Raw genomic sequence first — 25058 nt, forward strand, 5'->3', positions numbered from 1 at the left:
GATCTGAAGATGTCATCTGGTACAGTCATCCTAATGTGCTATCTGTGGTTTTACGTAAAAATAAGGATAAACCCCCTGCACAACATTAACCCCCTAAAGGGGTTGTCCGGTTTTAGAAACATAATGTTATTTTTAGTATAATTAACCAGTTGAGGACCGGGCTATTTTGAGCCTTCAGGACCAGACACCGTTTAGCCCTTTTTAGCACGTGTTCGTTAAATGGCTATAACTTTTTTATTTGTTGGGCTAACTACGTGATTTTTGCGATGTTTTTTTTCATAGACAATGCTGGTTTATTTTTTATTGTTTTTATACACATCCTTTTTGCTATTTTAGAATTTTTATTCTTAAAGTTTGAAAATAATAGTAAAAAAATAAGCTTTTTTACATTTCAGCTATTTTTTTTTGGTAATAACATAGTTTTACCCTAAAATAGACCTTTTATTTGTGATCGTCATTGTCTACCGTAAATTTTAATATATTACATGTCAATATTAGGGTAATTGGGTCAGCGCTAGCGTTACAACAATGATTGGCGGGGGGGACGGTTTCTTTTTGGGGTGGGTATTTTATGTGTATTTATTATACATTTTTGGGGAACTTTATATATTTTTTTTCTTTCTTTTACACCATGCTTTTTCACTGTAACTGGAGCTGCACAGTAGCCCCAGATACAGGGGAAATCAGCCCTCTCATAGTGATGATTGTCACTAATAGCGCTGTGCTGGGTCTAGTAAGACCCAGCAGCAGGCTGTCACTAACGGCACCTGGCGATCATGTGACCAGTCACATGTGACCAGTTCATTGAGCGCTGTGTAAAAGAGATTGGAGAAGACAGAAGCAATGAAAGCTGCTTCTATCCTCTCCTCAGGGTCCCCGGCAGTCACTGACTACCAGAGAACCGACATTCAGCTTACCCGAGCCGTAAAAAGTCTATAGCGCGGGTCTTAAGGACCCTGACCGCTGGCCGTAAAAACAGCCAGCGGTCGGGAACCAGATAAAAGTTATACAATTTTCAAATATACTTTCTGTATTATTTTCTCATGGTTTTCAAAATCTCTGCTTGTTGTTATTGAGTAGGAATGATTGTGTTCATGGGCCGATGATGGGTGACAGAGGGAGCTCACTCCCTCTATCAAACCTCTTAAATGCTGCGGTTGCTATTGACCATATCATTTAGGGGTTAAACGGCCATGATCTGAGTTATCTCCAATCCAGGCCATAGCAGCTGGAGCCCGGCTGTCATTCAATGCCGGGCTCCCACAGTGAGTGCTTGGGCACAGCGCATGTGCTCGTGCGATCACCATGAGGTAACTGTGGACCTAGTAGAGGGCATTTATTCTGGCTAAGTATCTATAAGCTACACTTCTGCATTTAACCACTGGAATTATGGATATACTATTCGTCACATGCAAAAATCATGCATATATGAAGAGAATATGTAAAACAGAAAATATTTTGTGAACGAACAACAGAGTGTTCATGATTTTCCAAAACACAAGAATAGCAGTTACCTCGGAGAATCTTGAAAACCTCACAAATGACTCCTCAGGGCTCCATACAGACTCAGAGAAACTGGGGAAACTAATGCAGATCATGCATCTGTGCATACTAACAATGGTAAATGAGCCTGTTTTTTTCTTTAGAATTATTTAGTCTGCAGTCATCTTTGGTATTTTTAATTCTAAAATATGACTGAATGTTTGCAAACATTTTTTAAAATATTAATTGATGTAGAACCCCCGTTAAAGCGTTGTGCCAGAATCAAAAATTATCATCTATCCACAGCATAGAGGATAATTTTCAGATCGCTGGGGGCCCCAGCACTGGAACCCCCACCGATTGTGAGACCGGGTGTCTTGAATCCACTGTTTCTACTCACTGCTTGACCGCAGTGAGGAGGACATTGAAAGGAGCGGTGGTAGAGCATGCACACTGCCGCTTCATTTAAAGTCTATGGAAATTACATACACAGCCGGGTACAGCACTCAGCTGTTTACGTCATTTTCACAGACATTGAATGGAGCGGCAGCTGCATTCCAGACCACCACTCCATTTAAGATCCTCTTCACTGTGCCTGGTGCAGTGAGGAGGATCTGGGCCCCTTATGAGGGACCCCCATGATGGGTTAGGTAGTGTGGCCCCCAGTGATCAAACAATTATCCCGTACCCAGAGGATAGGTGATCATTTTTTATTCTGGGAATACCCCTCTAAAGGGGATATCCACCCAATAGATCATATGTTAGTAAATGAGTAGTTAGAGCGGTATACACAATATTTCACCAAAGTTATATTTTGGGTGAAAATCCTCATTAAAGAAACTCTCCAGGTAAAACTGACACAGTGTCAAGTCTAGTGAAGGGCCTAAGGGGGCAGTGCATGACACTAATATTCAAAGAGCACCAAATGGAGCATCTGATTCATGCTCCGCCCCTCAGGCCCAGCACCAGTCATAACACAGTGTATCAGTTCTCCCCTTTAAGGAGTTAGGTAAAGAAGAATATTATGGGTTTGAACAACCTCCGAGTTTTACAGAGTCATAATACAGCATCCATAAACTCTGTAAGCTCCGACATGTGCATGAGTCCTAATCCTTATGATCCTTTTCCAAAAAATGTTTACCCACCATCACCCATTCCTTTCCATTCTTTTTGCAGCTGTTCTCTATTTCCAATCCATGGTAAAACTGCCACAGCGCTCTCATGATTGTAAATAACAATGGTGTTAATCTTCTGATCGCATTGTATGTTTTTTAAATAATGACTAATGACACATAATAATCCGGCGTCTGGTGCACCTGCTGATTCAATTTATCTTTTCCTTATTGCTGCTCAGATAATAGCAATGTTATCAGGTGCCATTAGGGTAATGGACGGCATAATAAACCGGTATAATGACAGCGTGAAAACCAAATAGACTTAGTAAAAATTTGTAAACTGACCCCTTCTATAACATATTGCAAATTGAGTTAGGTATCTAATTTGTAGCATAGTAATGACTAAGTAGACCCGGTGGATTATACTAATTGATGCTGTGCATGAATATGTTTGTCACAAAGAGTCTAGCTATGTGCTCAGTCACTTAACCACATAATCATATTTTCCCAGCTTTTAGATATGGACTCATGCTGTAAATTAAATTAGCTCCTTATATTAGGTAAATCAGATAGTGGCACTTCAGAAACGTATTGCGTTTGCAAATGATTCCTTTAAGAAAAACTGTACTTGATCTATGGTCACAGTTTTCTTCATTTAGAAATTAGGCAGCATGGTAGCGCAGTAGGCAGTGATGTTGTTTCATTGCTTGGTAATCCTAACTTTAATTCCAACCAGTAGGTGTCTTTTTTTTTTTTTTAATGTTCTCTGTTGTATTTGTGTTGTCTCTTTGCCATAGTTTAAAAACATAATGGATTATTTAGTGTGTTCAATTTGGAATAAAGCAAGTCATACAGTAGGTTGTTTTACTAAGACATTGACTAAGGGTTCTCTTACACGGCCCGAAGAGGGCCGTGGAAACGGGCGCCGATCAACAGGACAGCTCATTGATCGGCGCTCGTTTGCTCCTTTAACAGGGAGCTATGTATAGGGACGAGTGCTCGTTACTATGATCGCTCGTCCCCATACATTTGTATCATGTCGGCAGCACATCTCCCTGTTTACACAGGGAGATGTGCTGCCGACAAGAGATAATATTTTAGGCTGCATAAATGATACAATCAGCCGATGAACAAGTGTTTGCTCGTTCATCAGCTGATCGCTGCCTTGTTTACAGAGGGAAATGATCGGGAACGAGCATTCTGTAAACTCTCGTTTGCCCGATAATTGGCCCGTGTAAGTGTAAAAGGGCCTTAATGGGATAACCAACAAATCTGTGATATCACAGCACTGCCTGGGTGCTATGTAAATAAGACTATGGGATGTTGGATAGATGTTGTGGGAGATTGCCTAAGCATAGATTTTGCTCAGAAGCTTGAACTAATAAATATTTATAAATAGAAAGTTTATATCTACTGAAAAACAATACAAATTATAAGGCCCTGTTCACACAGAGATTTTGTTGCTAATGCTGATGCAGAAAATGCATGGGAATCGGCGCCAAAAAATGGCAGAAATCGCCCCCCCATTGCTTTCAATGATAGGCAAAGGCGTTTTTTTACCCGGGCGGCTTTTGGCCGCTCGCGGGGAAAAAAAGCAGCATGTCCTTTCTTGCTGCAGTTCCCGCCTCTGAACTCTTATTGAAATTAATGGGAGGCAGAAAGAACCTCGGATTAAAAAAAGCGTGCTGCGGGTCAATTTCTGAGCGTTTTTTCCGCTCATTATTTTAGTCAGCGTGTGGATAAGATTTGTTACAATCTCATCCACTTTGCTGCTACTGTATTATGCTGCGGATTTTTCGCAACGAAGTCCGTTGCGGAAAATCCGCAGTATTTATGCTACATGTGAACTCGTCCTTAATGCGCTTTCTTAAATGATGGATCATGTTTCACTATCTGGCAGTCTGATGGTCGAATCTGGATTTGACAGATGCCAGGAGAGCACTACCTATTGGAATGCGTAGTGCCTCCTGTAAAAGTTGGTTGGGGAGAGATAATGGTCTGCGGCTGTTTGTCAGGGGTAGGTCTAGGCCCCTTATTTCCAATGAAGAATATATATGTTAATGCCACAGCATACAAAGACATTTAAGAACAATTGTTTCCTTCCCACTTTGTAGGAAGAGTTTGGGTAAGTCCCTTTACCATTCCAGCATGACTGTGTCCCAGTGTACAAAGCGAGGTCCATACAGACATGGTGTGGAAGAACATGACTGCCCCACACAGAGCCCTGACTTCAACAGAATCCTACACCTTTAGGATAAATTTGATCGCCAATTGCGAGTCAGACCTCATCCAACATCAGTTTCTGACTTCAGCTCTTTTGGCTGAATGAGCACAAATTCCCAATCCAAAATCTTGTGGAAGCCTTCCCAGAAAAGTAGAGGCTGTTATAGCCGCGAAAGGGAACCTGACGTCTACATTATGCTACCCTCATTGTGGGCAGCATAATGTAGTGACAGACAGTCTGATTTTAGATATCTGTCACTTATCTACTAATGTGAGACCTTTTATGAGAACTTACATTTAGACCCAGGGCAGTGCCGCCTGCTCTCCGCTAGCTCCGTCCTCTCTCTGCTAGTTGTGTCCACTTTCTTCTGATTATCAGATGTCTTCCTATAACTGTGCATAGGAAGACATCCGTATATCACGGGCAAGCGGGCGGAGCTAACACAGAGTAGGCAAAGCAAAAAGAGAGCGGGCAGAGCTAGCGGCAGCTCATGAATACACCCAACTTATCTTTGCGGCGCTGCCTGGGCTCATAATGTAAGTACTCATAAAAGGCCTCACATTAGCAAATAAATGACAGACCGCTGAAATCAGTGTGGTTGTCACTACATTATATTGCCTTCAGTGAGGGCAGCATCATATAGATGACAGGTTCCCTTTAAAAGGGGACCCAACTCCATATTAACACCTATGGTTTTGGAATAGGATTTACAGCAAACTCATATAGCTGTGATGGTCTGGTGTCCACATACTTTTGGCCATATAGTATATATAAGCGTCTATATGCTCAGAATAAGAGCTTAGAAAAAACCCTCTGTGTGTCTCCATATTAAGATCTGGCATGTGCAGGTACAGTACAGGACCAGAGCAATATGGGTGCCATATTATGGATCTGTTCAACACAGATCTGTAATACGGTCATGTAAATGGAATGACATTCCCTCCGCTCACCTAGTTTTTCCACTTATATACCTATGTATATCTGCCTCTGTTCTTCTCTTAGGCCCCCTGAACACGGCCGTAGCCATGTGTACGGTACGTGATTATGGCACGGACGGGACGTGGACTGTCACCCGCATTTGCAGGCTGTGCCCACATTATAAAGTATAAAAGCACAGTCCGTAAATGCAAAAAATAGGACATGTCCTATTTTTTGCGTGTCATTTCTACGGCCCGGACACATACCTGTAAATATACAGGAAGGTGTCCGTGGCCCATAGAAATGAATGGATCAGTATTTTTATGCACAATTACGGATCCGGAATTGCGTATATTTATTTCTATTGTGTCGACTGCGTTTGCGTGAAATACTTCTTCATACCGCTATAAAGTATTGCCTGCTGCTTGGATTCCTATCTATGGGCCCTTAATACTCCTGTCTATCTCATGAGTGTTTTTCTGCTGTGGATCCTCACAATGGATAGCTGATTTTTTAGTTCCTATGACTACTTTAGATATAGAGAGACAAGCACAATAAGCCTTGTCAGTTTTTCTGTAAAAGGGACAAAGTCGATTCCTAGTGTAAGGCCCCATGCACACGACCGTATTTTTTCCCTCCCGTAAATACTGGCGTAACTACGGGTCCTTTGTCACCCGTATTTACGGACCCGTGCCCGTACAACCGTAGTCATCCGTATTCCACCCGTATTTACGGACCTGTTTTCTCTGCTTCTCTTTAGATGTAGAGAGAGATATTGCACTGCACTAATCGGCAGCCCCTTCTCTCTATCCAGCACTGATAGAGAGCAGATGCTGCTGATCAGTGCTGGATAGAGAGAAGGGCCTGCCCCTTCTCTCTAACCAGCACTGATCGACAGCCTCTTCTCTCTATCCAGCTCTGATCGGCAGCCTCTTCTCTCTATCAGTGCTGGATAGAAAGAAGGCGCAGCCCTTTCGGGCAGAGTTTCCGCAGCGGAACGCAGCGATAGAAAGAAAAAGAAGTTCATATCTACCCCGGCCATTGTCTTGGTGACTCGTCCCTCTTTTGACATCCAGTCCGATCTCCCTGGATGACGCGGCATTCCATGTGACCGCTGCAGCCTGTGATTGGCTGCAGCGGTCACATGGGATGAAACGTTATCCCAGGAGGCCGGACTGGAGGAAGAAGCAGGGAGTTCTGGGTAAGTATGAACTTTTTTGTTGTTGCGGGTTTTTGAAGGAAACATTAGAAATCCATATTGTGAGCGCCGCGCATGGTACTCACTGTCCAGCGGTAGTCACTGTCCAGGGTGCTGAAAGAGTTACTGCCGATCAGTGCAGCCCCTTCTCTCTATCCAGCACTAATGGTTTCAGCACCCTGGACAGTGACTACAGCTGGACAGTGAGTACCATGCATAGCAACGCTCCCGTAATTACGGGTGCACACACGTAGCCACCCGTAATTACTGGAGAACATAGACTTCTATGGGCTTGCCCGTGCCATAATTACGGCCTGAAATAGGACATGTTTTTTATTTTTCAACGTCCCATGCACCTTAGCATAAGCAAATGGGAAGGTACCCGTGGCCAATAGAAATCTATGGGCCCTGTAATTACGGGCCGTAATTACGGGCGTTTTTACGGTCGTGTGCATGGGGCCTTAGGCCTAATTCACGTGAACGTGTTATAAGGTCCGTGTGACGGCCATCACACAGACCTATGTAAATCAATTGGACAGGTCATATTTTTTTACTCTTCACGCATCCCTCCATATCTCATGAAGAGGGAGTAGGATTTCTGGGTGACTTTTTTATTTTTATTTTTGGTGGAATTATCCATAAAGGGACTCTCAAGCATAGGTTTAGTGCTCTATGTAAGGTTTTGTTCACACTGTCATCAGTCATATCCATGACGGACATAATACATCTGTTATGATCCATCAGGACTGTCCATTCCCACTGCCAAAAAGCTAAGGAAATCTGATGGATAAGAGTTAACAAAAGTGTGAACAGATCCTAAGAAAATTAATTGGGGCTGGCGGGAGCTTTTCTAGTATCTTTTATCCGTACTAATGAAAATAGTATTTTGAAATTTGGTAATTTTACTATAAAAATATTACTCCCAACCACTGTTAATTTTTGTTACAAAAAAAAAAAAAAAAAGGAAATTGTCATGTACTTGTTTTCATTTACCAGTTAATACATTTTATTATTGTCAATTATACGCCGCTTCAGTTTCTGCAACATGCAATTTCCATATTAATGGTCAAGGAAGCAATATTTGCATTGCATTATCTAGAAGCTTTGGTCACACCGTGTTAGTGATGTATGTCCAGTGTATATGGCAGTAATATCTCCCAACATATATGCTGAGTGCTGACATATGTAGCTTTAAACCATACAGTTGCATATATCCCCCACTGACTCCATTTGCAATAAGTTATTTAAAAGGATAGTTTACTACAATTTTCAATACAGTAAAAAAAAATTAAAAAGGCATGCCGATGCATACTGCCCAAACATATGCCAAAAAGAACATGCATATAGATGTATATGGATACATTTGACATATACAGTGAAGGAAATAAGTATTTGATCCCTTGCTGATTTTGTAAGTTTGCCCACTGTCAAAGACATGAACAGTCTAGAGTTTTTAGGCTAGGTTAATTTTACCAGTGAGAGATAGATTATATTAAAAAAAAAACATAAAATCACATAGTCAAAATTATATATATTTATTTGCATTGTGCACAGAGAAATAAGTATTTGATCCCTTTGGCAAACAAGACTTAATACTTGGTGGCGAAACCCTTGTTGGCAAGCACAGCAGTCAGACGTTTTTTGTAGTTGATGATGAGGTTTGCACACATGTTAGATGGAATTTTGGCCCACTCCTCTTTGCAGATCATCTGTAAATCATTAAGATTTCGAGGCTGTCGCTTGGCAACTCGGATCTTCAGCTCCCTCCATAAGTTTTAGATGGGATTAAGGTCTGGAGACTGGCTAGGCCACTCCATGACCTTAATGTGCTTCTTTTTGAGCCACTCCTTTGTTGCCTTGGCTGTATGTTTTGGGTCATTGTCGTGCTGGAAGACCCAGCCACAAGCCATTTTTAATGTCCTGGTGGAGGGAAGGAGGTTGTCACTCAGGATTTGACGGTACATGGCTCCATCCATTCTCCCATTGATGCGGTGAAGTAGTCCTGTGCCCTTAGCAGAGAAACACCCCCAAAACATAATGTTTCCACCTCCATGCTTGACAGTGGGGACGGTGTTCTTTGGGTCATAGGCAGCATTTCTCTTACTCCAAACATGGCGAGTTGAGTTAATGGCAAAGAGCTCAATTTTAGTCTCATCTGACCACAGCACCTTCTCCCAATCACTCTCAGAATCATCCAGATGTTCATTTGCAAACTTCAGACGGGCCTGTACATGTGCCTTCTTGAGCAGGGGGACCTTGCAGGCACTGCAGGATTTTAATCCATTACAGCGTAATGTGTTACGAATGGTTTTCTTGGTGACTGTGGTCCCAGCTGCCTTGAGATCATTAACAAGTTCCCCCGTGTAGTTTTCGGCTGAGCTCTCATCTTCCTCAGGATCAAGGATACCCCACGAGGTGAGATTTTGCATGGAACCCCAGATCGATGTCGATTGACAGTCATTTTGTATGTCTTCCATTTTCTTACTATTGCACCAACAGTTGTCTCCTTCTTACTCAGCGTCTTACTTATGGTTTTGTAGCCCATTCCAGCCTTGAGCAGGTCTATGATCTTGTCCCTCACATCCTTAGAAAGCTCTTTGGTCTTGCCCATGTTGTAGAGGTTAGAGTCAGACTGATTAATTGAGTCTGTGGACAGGAGTCTTTTATACAGGTGACGATTTAAGACAGCTGCCTTTAATGCAGGCACCAAGTTGATTTGGAGCGTGTAACTGGTCTGGAGGGTTGGTAGGGGATCAAATACTTATTTCTCTGTGCACAATGCAAATAAATATATATAATATTGACTCTATGATATTTCTTTTTTTTTTATATAATCTATCTCTCACTGGTAAAATTAACCTAGCCTAAAAATTCTAGACTGTTCATGACTTTGACAGTGGGCAAACTTACAAAATCAGCAAGGGATGAAATACTTATTTCCTTCACTGTATGTCAGGGGGCATTTCCTGGTGAATGCACCATAAATACTCTACAGCTGGCATAAACAAAGCATAACAATTATTTTCTAGTATTGCTAGTTATAGGCATCACGGTTGAACTTATTAATTGAAGGGGATTTACCAAATGCTCAAATTTATAGATGTTTTTTCCCGCTTTGTCAGGGTTCTGGTGTTTGACAGAAAAAAGTTCCGCAGCCTGTAGTGCAAATCTTGCCGTCAATAATGCTGGTACCCAGACAGACTTTATGGACCCCACTAAAAGTTTGTAATATGTGTTTTACAATAGTGGTTCCCCTTAAAAAAAAATAAAAAAAATCACAGACTAAATGATTATTGAACACCAAAAAAGATATCCCCATATGCTATAATAAAACAAGATCAAACGTATCTTAGAAAAAATACAAAATGACTTTATTAAGGACAGACAACACAGTTGATCAAGACGATTTAAAAAAATATATATAACCACCCATAAAAACAATGTACAACAGTACACAGAAGACAGTGTTGAATATAAGGCAGGGCAAACAATGGTAGTATAACAATATCAAACGACTATAAAGTATGTATACTGATAATAATCACCATAACAAGGGCCTATAAAATAGTCACAAAAATTGTAAAGTCACAGTCATGGAGAGGAAGCTCATTGAGACCTCAAGATACGCATACCAAAAGACCCACCATGCGCCATTCCACTGCCACAACACTGTCAGAACACCCCAACGCACGTTTCGCACCTGGCTTCGTCAGGGGGTGCTGAAAGAGTGTGATCAGAGGATTTAAATAAGGGGTACACAGCTGAACGGTGTACCACACTTACTTGTCCATAGGATGTTCAGCTGGCGCCTGCACGAGGAGAGGCAGCACCTCAATCACGCAGTGCACGGCGTCCGGAAGTGAGCAGTGCGCAACTGCACAGAGCCCAAGTCCATGTTGCGCCGTGAACTACATGATGAACGGCCCCCCGCCCCGCGCATGCGCACAACAACCACAGACCACCGCATCCATCTTGGAATAGGGCAAGGCAACCGCAATTGCCCATATCCAAGAGATGGAGAGCGGTATGAATACATGAGCGCTATTCACAGTTAGAATATATTTATACATGTTTACTACATTACAAAATAGCAAAGGCATTCTAGATGAGAGTATATTTAGACATCTTGAAATGTACGGAAATAACATAAATCACACATTGGTTCCGATAGATCAAATACAGGCAACAGTATATCATGCAATAATATAGATGAACAAAGTGTACAGAGGGGGACCCAATGCATGCCTAGGAGCCCACTGTGCACACCAGTTAAAGATATTAGTGTGAAATATCACCATATATATATATACATATATGACCAAACATCATACCTGATTAGTTAGATGGATAAAAATATATGAATGAAAGAAAAAAGTGTAGAAATAAAAATATAAATTGTGACATAAGTGGTTTAAATGCATACATGACAAACAAGTAGATGTATGAAAAAATGCACATTTACAGTACATGTATATAAAGACAAAATAATCCTATATATTACAAATTGTAAACGTGCATGAACACTAATGTGAATATCTGGCCATATGCATACACATATGACCAAAAATAAAATAAAAATAGATGTATGTGTATGAATGGACCATATAGGTCACAAAGAAATATATATATGTGAGTGTGAAAGAAAATATATAATATATGATAATAAGAGTGCAATTAGAGCACAAAAGTGAAACATCAAGAAAGATAATTCAAATAATAAAGAAAAAGTGAAAAAGACATATGAATAGAAAAAAGCATATGATAATCAAAAACGTGTTAGAGCAAAACATCCATCAATGTGGTAATGCATCCATGAAATTCCAGGATAAAAAAACCACTCCAAGAATGCCTATATCAGACCATGAACAGAAATGTCGCTACTGATACCTAATGCGATCGTCGCATAACCACAGAATCAAAAAGAAGAAAGGTTAAAGAACCAAACATTATATTGCAAATGTAACCTAATAAAGTAAACAACGAAACCACATTAGTATCAAAACATATAAGATGACTTCCATAATGTGCCTTCGATGCACCCATACACCTCAATATAGCCATGCACCTCATGCGCCTCCAATATAACCGATACAGTCCACTCTGAAAAGACAAGCAAGCAAAAAGTTAAATAATAAATCCTCCCTACACACAAAATGATAAAACATAACAGAGGTTGGCACCTATTAGAAATTTATAAGAATGGAGCGAAACTAATCATTTCATTAAGCCCCTTAGGAAAAACGGTTTGTAGTTTCACTATCCATTTGCATTCACGTTGGGCAAGGATTCTCTGAATATTACCCCCTCTATTTCCTAGGGAGATCTTATCAATTCCCCTGAAGGTGAGAAGTCTCCAATTACCTTGATGATGGTCACGAAAATGACGAGGTATCGGTTTAAGTTTGCTTAACTTTTCAGGATCGTCAGTTTTCATAGCGCCCTTTATGTCCCTTACATGTTCAAGGATCCTCACACGGAGTTCTCTAGAAGTGAGACCCACATATATCAGTCGACATGGACAAATGGCATAATAAACCACAGCAGTTGAACGACAAGTGATGTTGTGACAGATTTTATATTGTCTTGACCCAGAAGAGTCACTGAAATCTAGAGATCTAGTCATAAGGGAACATGCCCCACAGTCACCACATGGGTATGAACCCCACTTTGGTCCTTTGGAATTGAATATAAAGCCTGAGGTAGGAGCTACATAATGACTCTTAACTAATATATCCCTTAGATTACGTGATCTACGTGAAGTCATAAGGGGATAATCTGATAGCACTACACTCAGATCCATATCAGTATGGAGAATTGGCCAGAACCTCTCAAAAATCGATTTCATTTCTCTCCATTGGGCATGATATCCAGTGATGAACCTTACCTCTTCATTACTGTTCTTTTTCTTAAATTTAGGTATAAGTAGGTCACTTCGTTGCGTATTTTTGGCTCTCATGTATCCTTGCTCAATATCCATAGATTTGTAACCTCTAGCACGAAACCTGTTTGAGAGGTCAGCGGCCTGATTCTCAAAGGCTGATTCTGTGGAACATATCCGACGTGCTCTTAAAAATTGTCCCGTTGGAACTGCTCTCAGTGTCTGTGGAGGATGAGATGATTTGGCATAAAGGAAAGAATTGACTGATGTACTTTTCCTGAAAATATCAGTGACAATTGATCCATCTATGTCACTAGTGAGTCTAATGTCAAGAAACTCAACATCAGTGCGACTTATTTTAGAAGTCAAACGGATGTTGAGCTGGTTGACATTCAGATCCTCAAGAAACTTGTCAAGCTTCTCTTTTTCACCATGCCAGAGAAATAGTATGTCGTCGATGAAGCGCATCCATATCAGGACGCCTCCATCATCCGCATCAGGCAACTGAAGATTCTGCTCCCACCGGCCAAGAAAGAGGTTGGCATATGAGGGCGCACAAGTGGCCCCCATTGCCACTCCCCTCTTTTGCAGAAAATATCGATCCTTGAAAAGGAACAGATTGTGATGTAAAACAAAATCCAATAGTACAATCAAAAGATCGATAAGATCGGATTCCAAGTTGGTCCCATTTAGATAAAACCTAGCGGCTTCAATACCATGTTTATGTTCAATAGAGGTATAAAGTGACTCCACGTCGCATGTCACAAAGAAGTCATCATGACCCATGTAAACCCCCTCTAACCTATTCAAGACATCAGTGGAATCACGAATGTACGATGGTAATTCACAAACAAGGGGTTTAAGATAATGGTCAATGAAGCGACACACAGTTTCACATAAACCTCCATTGCCCGAAACTATCGGTCTTCCTGGAGGGTCCACTAGATTTTTGTGGACCTTAGGGAGCAGATACAGGGTTGCTAAAATGGGTTTATCAACAATGAGACCATCAAGTGTGGTTTTAGGTATAATATTGGATTCAAAAGCCTTCAATAGAATTTGATCTAATTGGGTTTTAAAACTACCTAGAGGACATCCATCCAATCTTTGATAACATGACACATCATTGAGCTGTCTAAAGGCTTCTCTCTCGTATTTGTCAACAGGCCACAATACCACATTTCCACCTTTGTCAGCTGGCTTAATAACCACTGATTTCATTCTTTTAAGTTGTTCAAGGGCCTCCCGTTGTGCCCTATTCAAATTATCATGTGTACGATGTGAAGACAATTTACTCAATTCATTGGTAACCAGTCTCACAAAGGTGTCGACTGCGGGACACATGGACAAAGGAGGAAATGTGGTAGAGCGCCCCCTGACTCCCACCGGGAATTTAGGTTCAACAGTTAGTTCTTGTTCTTTTAAAAGCTCATCAAGAGCCCTGAGGGCCTGTTGTTCATCCTTTCCTGTGAAAAGTTGCACATCATATCTAGAAAAGTGCTTTTTGAAAAGCAGTTTCCTAGCAAAAAGGTGTACATCCTTGACAGCCTCAAAGAAATCAAAGTTAGATACTGGAGAGAAGGTCAAACCCATTCCCAACACTTCCAACTGTGCCTGCGTTAATATCTCATTGGACAAATTAATTACCTTTAGTTGATCTTTGCCTGTCTGTTCCTGAGGTTCATCCCTCCATCTAAAGGCTTGTTTCTTTTGTTTTTGCCCATTAGATGTCCTGTGTCTTGCTCCCATCTTGGGCGTTTGCCTAAAAAACGACCAGTTGATGGTCCTTCATTAGAGGATGAGGATGTATAACCCGATCGTGATCTAGATCTTGATCTTGACCTCATAGATTGTTGCCAGTTCCACCTAAAGACACGATCATTTTGGTAATCGGAGAGATCACGCTGAAATTTCTTCATTTTAAATTGTTGGATCTCTTTTTCCCATTTAAGAAATTCACTATCTAATTCCTTTTCAAAGGTGACCATCTCATCTGCCGTCATCTTTGCCTTCAGATCTTGCTGTAGTGGTTCAATTTCACTCTCAAGTACTTCAAGGGTCTGTTTATCACATCCTATCAATAACTCTAACATCGTTCTGGAGCAGACTTTACATGCATCTTCCCACCTCTGTCTGAATAGGTCGTCATCAACTGGAAATGAAGGTGTAATTTTAACTCTCAATCCCCTAGGGATGATATCCTTACTAAGGTAATGCTCCAGAGAAGCCTTGTTCCACCATGTTCTAGTCCGCTTTTCCAATAAGAATTTTAAACGTAACTGAATATCTCTATTCAACGGTGCATAGGTGCCAACCACTGAATGTATATCACTTTTAAAAACATCTGACAACTGGGTGACCCAATTTTGGTCACGACCACGATAATCCATACCAGGACCTGTATTCACCAAAAAGACAATAATTAAGCCAAAAAAAGAATACCTATAAATTCAAGGTCATATATCAATGAATAAAGTTGCATATATGGGACCCCATGCATAGTAAACACCAAAAAAGATATCCCCATATGCTATAATAAAACAAGATCAAACGTATCTTAGAAAAAATACAAAATGACTTTATTAAGGACAGACAACACAGTTGATCAAGACGATTTAAAAAAATATATATAACCACCCATAAAAACAATGTACAACAGTACACAGAAGACAGTGTTGAATATAAGGCAGGGCAAACAATGGTAGTATAACAATATCAAACGACTATAAAGTATGTATACTGATAATAATCACCATAACAAGGGCCTATAAAATAGTCACAAAAATTGTAAAGTCACAGTCATGGAGAGGAAGCTCATTGAGACCTCAAGATACGCATACCAAAAGACCCACCATGCGCCATTCCACTGCCACAACACTGTCAGAACACCCCAACGCGCGTTTCGCACCTGGCTTCGTCAGGGGGTGCTGAAAGAGTGTGATCAGAGGATTTAAATAAGGGGTACACAGCTGAACGGTGTACCACACTTACTTGTCCATAGGATGTTCAGCTGGCGCCTGCACGAGGAGAGGCAGCACCTCAATCACGCAGTGCACGGCGTCCGGAAGTGAGCAGTGCGCAACTGCACAGAGCCCAAGTCCATGTTGCGCCGTGAACTACATGATGAACGGCCCCCCGCCCCGCGCATGCGCACAACAACCACAGACCACCGCATCCATCTTGGAATAGGGCAAGGCAACCGCAATTGCCCATATCCAAGAGATGGAGAGCGGTATGAATACATGAGCGCTATTCACAGTTAGAATATATTTATACATGTTTACTACATTACAAAATAGCAAAGGCATTCTAGATGAGAGTATATTTAGACATCTTGAAATGTACGGAAATAACATAAATCACACATTGGTTCCGATAGATCAAATACAGGCAACAGTATATCATGCAATAATATAGATGAACAAAGTGTACAGAGGGGGACCCAATGCATGCCTAGGAGCCCACTGTGCACACCAGTTAAAGATATTAGTGTGAAATATCACCATATATATATATACATATATGACCAAACATCATACCTGATTAGTTAGATGGATAAAAATATATGAATGAAAGAAAAAAGTGTAGAAATAAAAATATAAATTGTGACATAAGTGGTTTAAATGCATACATGACAAACAAGTAGATGTATGAAAAAATGCACATTTACAGTACATGTATATAAAGACAAAATAATCCTATATATTACAAATTGTAAACGTGCATGAACACTAATGTGAATATCTGGCCATATGCATACACATATGACCAAAAATAAAATAAAAATAGATGTATGTGTATGAATGGACCATATAGGTCACAAAGAAATATATATATGTGAGTGTGAAAGAAAATATATAATATATGATAATAAGAGTGCAATTAGAGCACAAAAGTGAAACATCAAGAAAGATAATTCAAATAATAAAGAAAAAGTGAAAAAGACATATGAATAGAAAAAAGCATATGATAATCAAAAACGTGTTAGAGCAAAACATCCATCAATGTGGTAATGCATCCATGAAATTCCAGGATAAAAAAACCACTCCAAGAATGCCTATATCAGACCATGAACAGAAATGTCGCTACTGATACCTAATGCGATCGTCGCATAACCACAGAATCAAAAAGAAGAAAGGTTAAAGAACCAAACATTATATTGCAAATGTAACCTAATAAAGTAAACAACGAAACCACATTAGTATCAAAACATATAAGATGACTTCCATAATGTGCCTTCGATGCACCCATACACCTCAATATAGCCATGCACCTCATGCGCCTCCAATATAACCGATACAGTCCACTCTGAAAAGACAAGCAAGCAAAAAGTTAAATAATAAATCCTCCCTACACACAAAATGATAAAACATAACAGAGGTTGGCACCTATTAGAAATTTATAAGAATGGAGCGAAACTAATCATTTCATTAAGCCCCTTAGGAAAAACGGTTTGTAGTTTCACTATCCATTTGCATTCACGTTGGGCAAGGATTCTCTGAATATTACCCCCTCTATTTCCTAGGGAGATCTTATCAATTCCCCTGAAGGTGAGAAGTCTCCAATTACCTTGATGATGGTCACGAAAATGACGAGGTATCGGTTTAAGTTTGCTTAACTTTTCAGGATCGTCAGTTTTCATAGCGCCCTTTATGTCCCTTAAATGATTATTGAACAGATCGTTTTTACTGAACAAGACTGATATTTCAGTGGCGCACAAAGCATACGGTTACATTCTTGTTTTTTTGTTTTTGTTTTTTTTTAAGGCCCAGTAAGCTTAAAGGAGTTGTCCGGTTTCAGCAAATTAACGTTGTTTTTTGAATACTTAAAAGTTAGAATTTTTTTTCCAATATACAGTCCTTTCTGTATGGTTATAAATTTACTAGTCATAGGTTTATGACTTACAGCTGAAACACTTTTTAAAGCACATAGGTAACGCATGCGTTTTTTAGATGCCTTTTTTCTCCCCAGCGGTTCTAAAATGCAACATGTGATGCCTTACATCTCCAGAGGGTGCAGATAGCGTTTATGCATACAAAAATGCTCAAAATGTCAGGCAAACGTTTTTGGACAACAATTTAATGCCACCCATTGACTGCAGTTGAAAAAACTGGCGCGTGTACTAACAGCGTGTATTCCCATTAAAATTAATTGGAGGCTATAAATGTGAGTTTTTTAAGAGTATGTTCACACAGGGCAGATATGCGGCATAAAAGCACACAGCGTATCCGACCTGGTGGCCGCAGGAAATTCTGTCCGAAAAACAGCACCAAATTGTGGTGCAGTTTTTCAGCCGGAATGTCCACTGTGGAAAACTGCACGTAAAAAAAACAAATTTGCATCCTTACCCGTAGCCATGGTGCGCATCCCTCTGCCGTCCTGCAGCCCGGCCTCCTGCAATGACGTTTTATGCCATGTGACCGCTGCAGCCTGTGATTGGCTTCAGCGGTCACATGGGATGAAACGTTCATCCCAGAAAGCCGACCTGGACGAAGAAGCCCAGAGGTATCAGAAATTGCAGCTTTTCCGCTGCAAAAGTCACAACATCTGCTATTTGTTGCGGGTTTTAACTCCCCATTGAATTCAATGGGGAAAACCCACAACAAAAAAGCATAGATTTCCGAAAATACAATTGACGTGCTGCGGATTAAAAAAATACACCGCAGGTCAATTTCTGAGCGTTTTTTCTGTTTATTATCTACGCAGCGTGTGGATGATACTTGTTCAAATCTCATCCACTCTGTTGCTACTGTATTATGCTGCGGATTTTCCACAATCTAATCCTCATTTTCTTTCACTTTTCTATTTTTTAGCAGGACGGTGGCCACTAAAAGAAATCTAGGTGTTCTTTTCAGGGTCCCATTGGTGATTAACTGCATGAAGGGGATACTGCACGCACAAAGAAAGCTTAAAGTTGGAGGCACTTTGGGTAGTAGGTAAGATACTTTATAATGATATATCTCATTGTCAGTCAGTGTTAATTTACAGTATCTCCATTACAATACATCATGTTGATTGAATATGCTATAAAATCGTATACATTATTATAAGCTGGTATTTCACCTGGAACCCAGGGACATCTGATGTGGATTAGCTCTTGGTGTTTGCCAGAATAAGGCTCACTTAGCTGTTTCCATAATTACCATTGACTTTAATTTAAAAAAAGTAACCCAGTTTCTAGGATCAGTGGTGGTCGCATCTGTCGGATTTATACCATTCATACTTTTAAACCCTTGGAGACACAGCCAATGCTCGTTTTTTAATTTTTGTTTTTCTTTTGTCGTATTCGAAGAGCCGTAACTTTTTTATTCTATAGCTGTATGTTGGCTTGTTTTTGTGGGACGAGTTGTAGATTTTTATGGTACCATTTCATTTACCATATAATGTACTGAGAAAACTGAAAAAAAATTCTTTGTGGGGTGGAATGGGAAAAAAACAGAGTTCTCCCTTGTTCTTTGGGTTTTGTGTTTTAAGGCATTCACTATGCGGTTAAAACGACATGTTAACTTAATTCTGCGGGTCAATATGATTACGGAGATACCAAATATATATATTTTTTTCAATGATGTACTACTTTTACAAAGAAAAAATTATTTATTACAAAAAATAATTATTTTCTTACGGCGTTCACCTGGCGGGTTAAATAATGCGATATTTTGCTAGTTTAGACTTGATGCGGTAATATCAATTATGTTCACTTTGTTAGTGCTTGCTTAATTGTTTTGTGAAAAATGGACAAAGGTTTTTTTTTTTTTTTTTTGCTTTTAGTATTTTAATTTTGTTTCATATTTTTAAAAAGTTATGAAACATTTTTTTTAACTTTTTTTTTAGTCCCCCTAGGGGACTTTACATGCTTTTGTTAGATCGCTCGTGCAATACACTGCAATACTTATGTATTGTATTGCAATTATCTGTGCTCTCCTTTTAAGCTTGATAGTAGGGCACTGATGCAGACCTAGAGGCCTTCAATAGGCCTCCAGCTGCCAGGGCAACTAATCAGCACCCCACAACTTTTTTTTGCGGTGTGACAGAGGGAGCCTCTCAGATGCCACAGTCGCAATTGGCTGTGGCATCTAAGGGGTTAAACGGCCGGGATCTGAGTTATCTCCGATCCTGTCCATTGCAGGCAAGTGTCAGCTGTTTGAAACAGTCGACACCCGCCGTGTAGAGTGCGAGCTTAGCTACTGAGACTTCGCCATCTTGGGGTAACTGTGCGTCGGATGTCACTAAGGAGTTAAATCTGTCATGGGAAAACCATTCTATTAATTTCAGAATATATTTTTGTAACGGTTACAGCTTCCTTTCTCCTGTAATGCATTAGAGTTGAATGAAATAATTCTGGCTACCGCCAGCCACCACTAGGGAGAGCTTACGGCATAGCAACTTATATAGTTTCTATTGGCCTCAATAGTTCTGTACACTCCAACTGTATACTGCTGATGGGGCTTAGAGGAAAGTGGTAGGGGCAATTTCATTTCAGAATATCTGTAGCTCTCCTGATGTATTCCCCACAAAATAACAATACTGGAGCATCTTTTCTTATAACTCTCGGTTGTGTATTCCTCTGTTAATCCTCTGTAAATTTATGAATAAATTGACAACTGGGTGTTGCCATACAGTCCAATCAGTGCTAACACTGTTAGACTTTGTAGAGGCGCACCCTATTAATAAAGGTAAAGGTAGTGCCCAGTTGTCAATTTATTTATACATTTCCACATTTCCAGCAGGAATAACAGAGTAACAGCACATCACAGCGTTCTATCAAAGGGTGTGCCAGTATTTACTAAAACAGACATGTCAGGAGAGTTACAGGTCTTCTTTAACCCCTTCCCGCGATTGGGCGTGACTGTACGACCGGAATCAAAGTGATTTCCCGCACTCGGGCCTACAGTTACGCCCAAGCTTTAAACTGTCACCATGTCAACAGACACGGTGACAGCGTCCTGATCGCAACTGTCATAGACAGTTTACAAGCAGGACTCGCAGCACAGGACCAATCAGAGTGGTCCCGTGCCTGCAAGCGCTGTGATTGGCCAGTCAGTACTGACAGGCCAATCACAGTGCAGGAGGATTGTTTTGCCGGCATCTCCGGCTCTGACAAGCTCATTTCTGTCAGAGAGCTTGTCCGAGTCGGATGCCAGTCAGAATACAGTTCAACAATGTTAAAAAACCTCCAAAAGCCCAGCGATCTGCCCCTTTTCTGCCCCTTTTGTGCCCACTGACCAGTGATCACCTCCTTTGGTGCCCACTGGTTAAGAAAAATATATAATTATATCATTTCAGTCCCCCAGAGTGTCCTTCTGCCGTGTGATCTGTGGCCAGCTATCACCTGTCGCAGTACCTGGTCGCCATCACCCTGCTGTGTCCCTAGATTGCCCACTGCCCGAGTTCCCTGTTAGGTAGCAATGCCACGTCTCATTTACTTTTTCCCCTTGTAGGTAGGGTACCCTTACTCATTGAATACAGCAGGGTCGCTGGTCTGTTCTCATTCCACAGTTGAGAGTAGCACAGTTTATTTTTTGATAAAAAAGTTACAAAAAAATGTCTTCGTTAGTTAGTAGCAATTATTTATTATGGCCAAAAGAGTCTTCACAGCCGAGGAAGCATATGAAATATGGAGGTGAAGCACAGTTCGTGCTTTCATCTTCATTTGCATCCAGTGACTCTGAGTCTGCACCCCCCAGTCGGCGCAGAAGAGCCGTAGGTCCTGCTCTGCCTGAGCTGACATGGGAAGCTGCGGACAATTATACCCCCCAGGTGCCTGAATTTACAGCCCCCTCAGGCATTCAAATTGACACTACAGGTTTCAGCAGCATTTATTATTTTAACTTTTTTTTTTCAGACGCCCTTTTAGAGTTAATGGTCCAGCAGACCAACATTTATGCGGAACAATTTATCTCCCAGAACCCTAACTCTTTTTATGGGAGAAGCCAAAATTGGACCCCCAGAAGCACAGTTGAATTGCAGAAGTTTTGGGGCATATTTTTAAGTTTTGGTCTCAGTATTAGAGACTATTGGTCCCCTGATATTTTATATAATACCCCACTTTACCGCACAGTAATGACAAGGAAGCGATTCAAAGCCATCCTAAAGTTCCTGCATTACAATGACAATAGTCAGTGCCCACCCCCACAGGACCCAAATTTTGATAGGCTGTACAAAACAAGACCATTAATTGCCCACTACTCCCAAATCTCTTCCCAAGTTTATATCCCCAACAAAATATTTAGGTGGATGAGTCATTGGTAAGCTTCAAGGGTAGACTGCACTTCAGGCAGTATCTACCCAATAAAATAGCCCGGTATGGCATAAAACTGTACAAACTCTGTGAAAGTGCCACCAGTTGCACCTACTCTTTTAGGGTTTATGAGGGGAAAGACTCCCACATAGATCCCCCAGAATGCCCCCCGTCCTAGGAACTAGTGTAAAGATCGTATGGGATCTTATCCATCCTTTACTTGGCAAAGGATATCATTTATATCTGGACAACTTTTACAACAGTGTCCCATTGCTAAAAGTTCTGTAATCCAGATCCGCATTGATGTGCGGAACAATCCGCAAAAATCAGAAGGGCCTCCCCAAAACTTTGCTGGGTCAATCCTAAAATTAGGAGAGAGCAGAGCTGTCTGCAGCGACGATCTGCTCCTCCTGAAGTATAAGGATAAAAGGGATGTCCTTATACTGACCAGCATACACGACAGCAGAGGCAGCCTTGTCCCTGTACGCGGATCCACCACCCAAGTTCCCAAACCATATTGTGTACAGGAGTACAACAAACATATGGGTGGTGTTGACCTGTCTGACCAGGTTATAAAACCATACAGCGCCATGCACAAGACCAGGGTATGGTATAAAAAGCTGTCTGTGCATCTTACACAGATGGCATTATACAATGCCTTTGTCCTCTACAGATACGCTGGCAGTGGGGATAGGTTCCTGCAATTTCAGGAAACGGTCATCAAGTCCCTGATATTTGGTGACCCAGAAGGGGAGGGCAGTTCATCCGGTTCTTCCGTCAGCAGGATAATTCCTGGTCAGCATTTCCCCACAGAAATCCCCCCACTGAAAAAAAAACAGAAGCCCCCAAAAAAAATTGCTGTGTGTGCGCCAAGCGAGGCATTTGTAAGGACACCACATACCATTGTGAGACGTGTCCCACAAATCCCGGCCTGTCCATGAAACAATGTTTCAAAATATACTATACCTCCTTGGATTTTTAATTTATTTATTCTTCATTCACCTTTTCTGTCTCCCATATTGGCCATGACCAATTATTAATTTTTTTTACTGACCAGCCCCATTTCAAATTTGATCATTTAAAATTTGTAAAAAAAACCCACCTAAAACAAAACTAGAAATTCTCACTATACCAAGGACCCGAGGGAGTGTCTGTCTCATCCAGATGAGATTGGTTGTCTCAGCAAATCTTTTTTTGCTGAGGCCTTTGATTTCTTTTTTGGGCTGGATTTTATGGAATGATGGGTAGGTTGGTAGTGGGACCTGCCATTCTCTCTCCCTCCATTTCGGGTTTTCCAAGTTGTCCTACTTAGTTACTAAAATTAAAGTTTTTCTTATTATACCCCTAGATGAATACCTAGAGGGTTGTCACTTCACAAATTAAAAATTCTCACTATACCCCTAGATGAATAACTTGAAAGGTGTTACATTACAATCTAAATCTTCTCACTATACCCCTAGATGAATTCTTGGAGGGGTTTAGTTTCCTAACTGGGGTCACTTTTCTGGGTTTCTAATGTTTTGACACCCCAGAGCCTCTGTTTTCATGAAACAGGGCAGTAAATGCCATCGTAGTAGGCCTCAGATGTTGCATGGTGCTCTTTACCTTCTGAGCCCTGCCATGTGCTCAAACAGCAGTTTATCTCCACAAATGGGTTATTGCCGTATTCAGGAGAAATTGCGTAACAAACTGTGGGTGCTTTTTCTCCTTTTTTTTTTTTTTTATCACATTTGTTTTTATTGAGTTTTTCAAATCATACATACATGTAAGCAGAAACAGAGCTTACTAAGATAACAATTTCTCCTTTAACCCCTTGTGAAAATTATGAATTTGAGGCTAAAGCAACATTTTCTTTGAAAAAAAAATCTAAATTTTGTTATTTCACTGCCCAGTGTATGAAACACCTGTGGGGTCAAAATGCTCACTATACCACTTGAAAAATTCCTTGAGGGGTGTAGTTTCCCAAATGGCGTCACTTTTGGGGGTTTCAATGCACTGGTACCTTTACAAATGCGACATGGTGAAGAGAAATCAATCCAGCACTCTAAAAGCTAAATGGCATGCCTTCCCTTCCGAGTCCTGCCACTTGCCCAAACAGCAGTTTATGATCACATGTTTGGTATTTCCATACTCTGGGCAAGTTGCTTTACAAATGCTGGGGTGCTTTTCCTTATTTATTTTTTGAAAAAAGTAAAAATTTTGAGCTAAAGCTACATCTTATTGGAAAATAATGTCATTTTTCATTTTCACTGCCCAATTCTAATGAAATCTATGAAACACCTGTGGGGTCAAAATGCTCACTACACCCCTAGATGAATTCCTCAAGGGGTGTAGTTTCCAAAATGGGGTCTTTTTTGGGGTGTTTTTGCACCACAAGACCTCTTCTAACCTGACATGGTGCCTGAAATATAATTTAAGAAAAGGAAGGCCCAAAAATCCTCTAGGTGGTCCTTTGCTTCTGTGGCTTTTGTTTCAGTCCAGTAGCGCACTAGGGCCAGATGTGGGATATTTCTATAAACTTCAGAATCAGGGCAATAAATATTCAGTTGTGTTTCTCTGGTAAAAACCTTCAGTATTACAGGAAAAATTGATTAAAATGGAATTTCTGCAAAAAAAAAATGAAATTTGCAATTTTCCCTTCCATTTTGCTTTAAGTCCTGTGAAACGCATAAAGGGTTGAGAAACTTTCTAAATGCTGTTTTGAATACTTTAAGGGGTGCAGGTTTTAAAATGGGGTGATTTGTGGGGGTTCCTAATATATAAGGCCCTCAAAGCCACTTCAGATCTGAACTGTTCCCTAAAAAATAGGCTTTTGAAATTGTCTTGAAAATGTGAGAAATTGCTGCTAAACTTATAAGCCTTGTAACGTCCTAGAAAAATAAAAGGATGTTCAAAAAACGATGCCAATCTAAAGTAGACATATAAGAAATGTTAGCTAGTAACTATTTTGTGTGGTATAACTATCTGTCTTACAAGCAGATGCATTTGAATTTAGAATATGCTAA

At 40.6% G+C, this 25058-nt stretch overlaps 1 protein-coding gene across 1 annotated transcript in view; it reads left to right on the forward strand.

The window, feature by feature from the left end:
* CNGB3 (cyclic nucleotide gated channel subunit beta 3) overlaps window positions 1-25058 on the forward strand; it is a 230407-nt gene that overhangs the window by 65922 nt on the left and 139427 nt on the right. The window contains exon 4 of the mRNA XM_075828074.1: window positions 18629-18744. Coding sequence (XP_075684189.1) covers window positions 18629-18744 — 116 coding nt within the window. The remainder of the gene's footprint in view (window positions 1-18628; window positions 18745-25058) is intronic.

Source organism: Rhinoderma darwinii, chromosome 5, assembly GCF_050947455.1.
Source record: "Rhinoderma darwinii isolate aRhiDar2 chromosome 5, aRhiDar2.hap1, whole genome shotgun sequence".
Taxonomy (NCBI): Eukaryota; Metazoa; Chordata; class Amphibia; order Anura; family Rhinodermatidae; genus Rhinoderma; species Rhinoderma darwinii.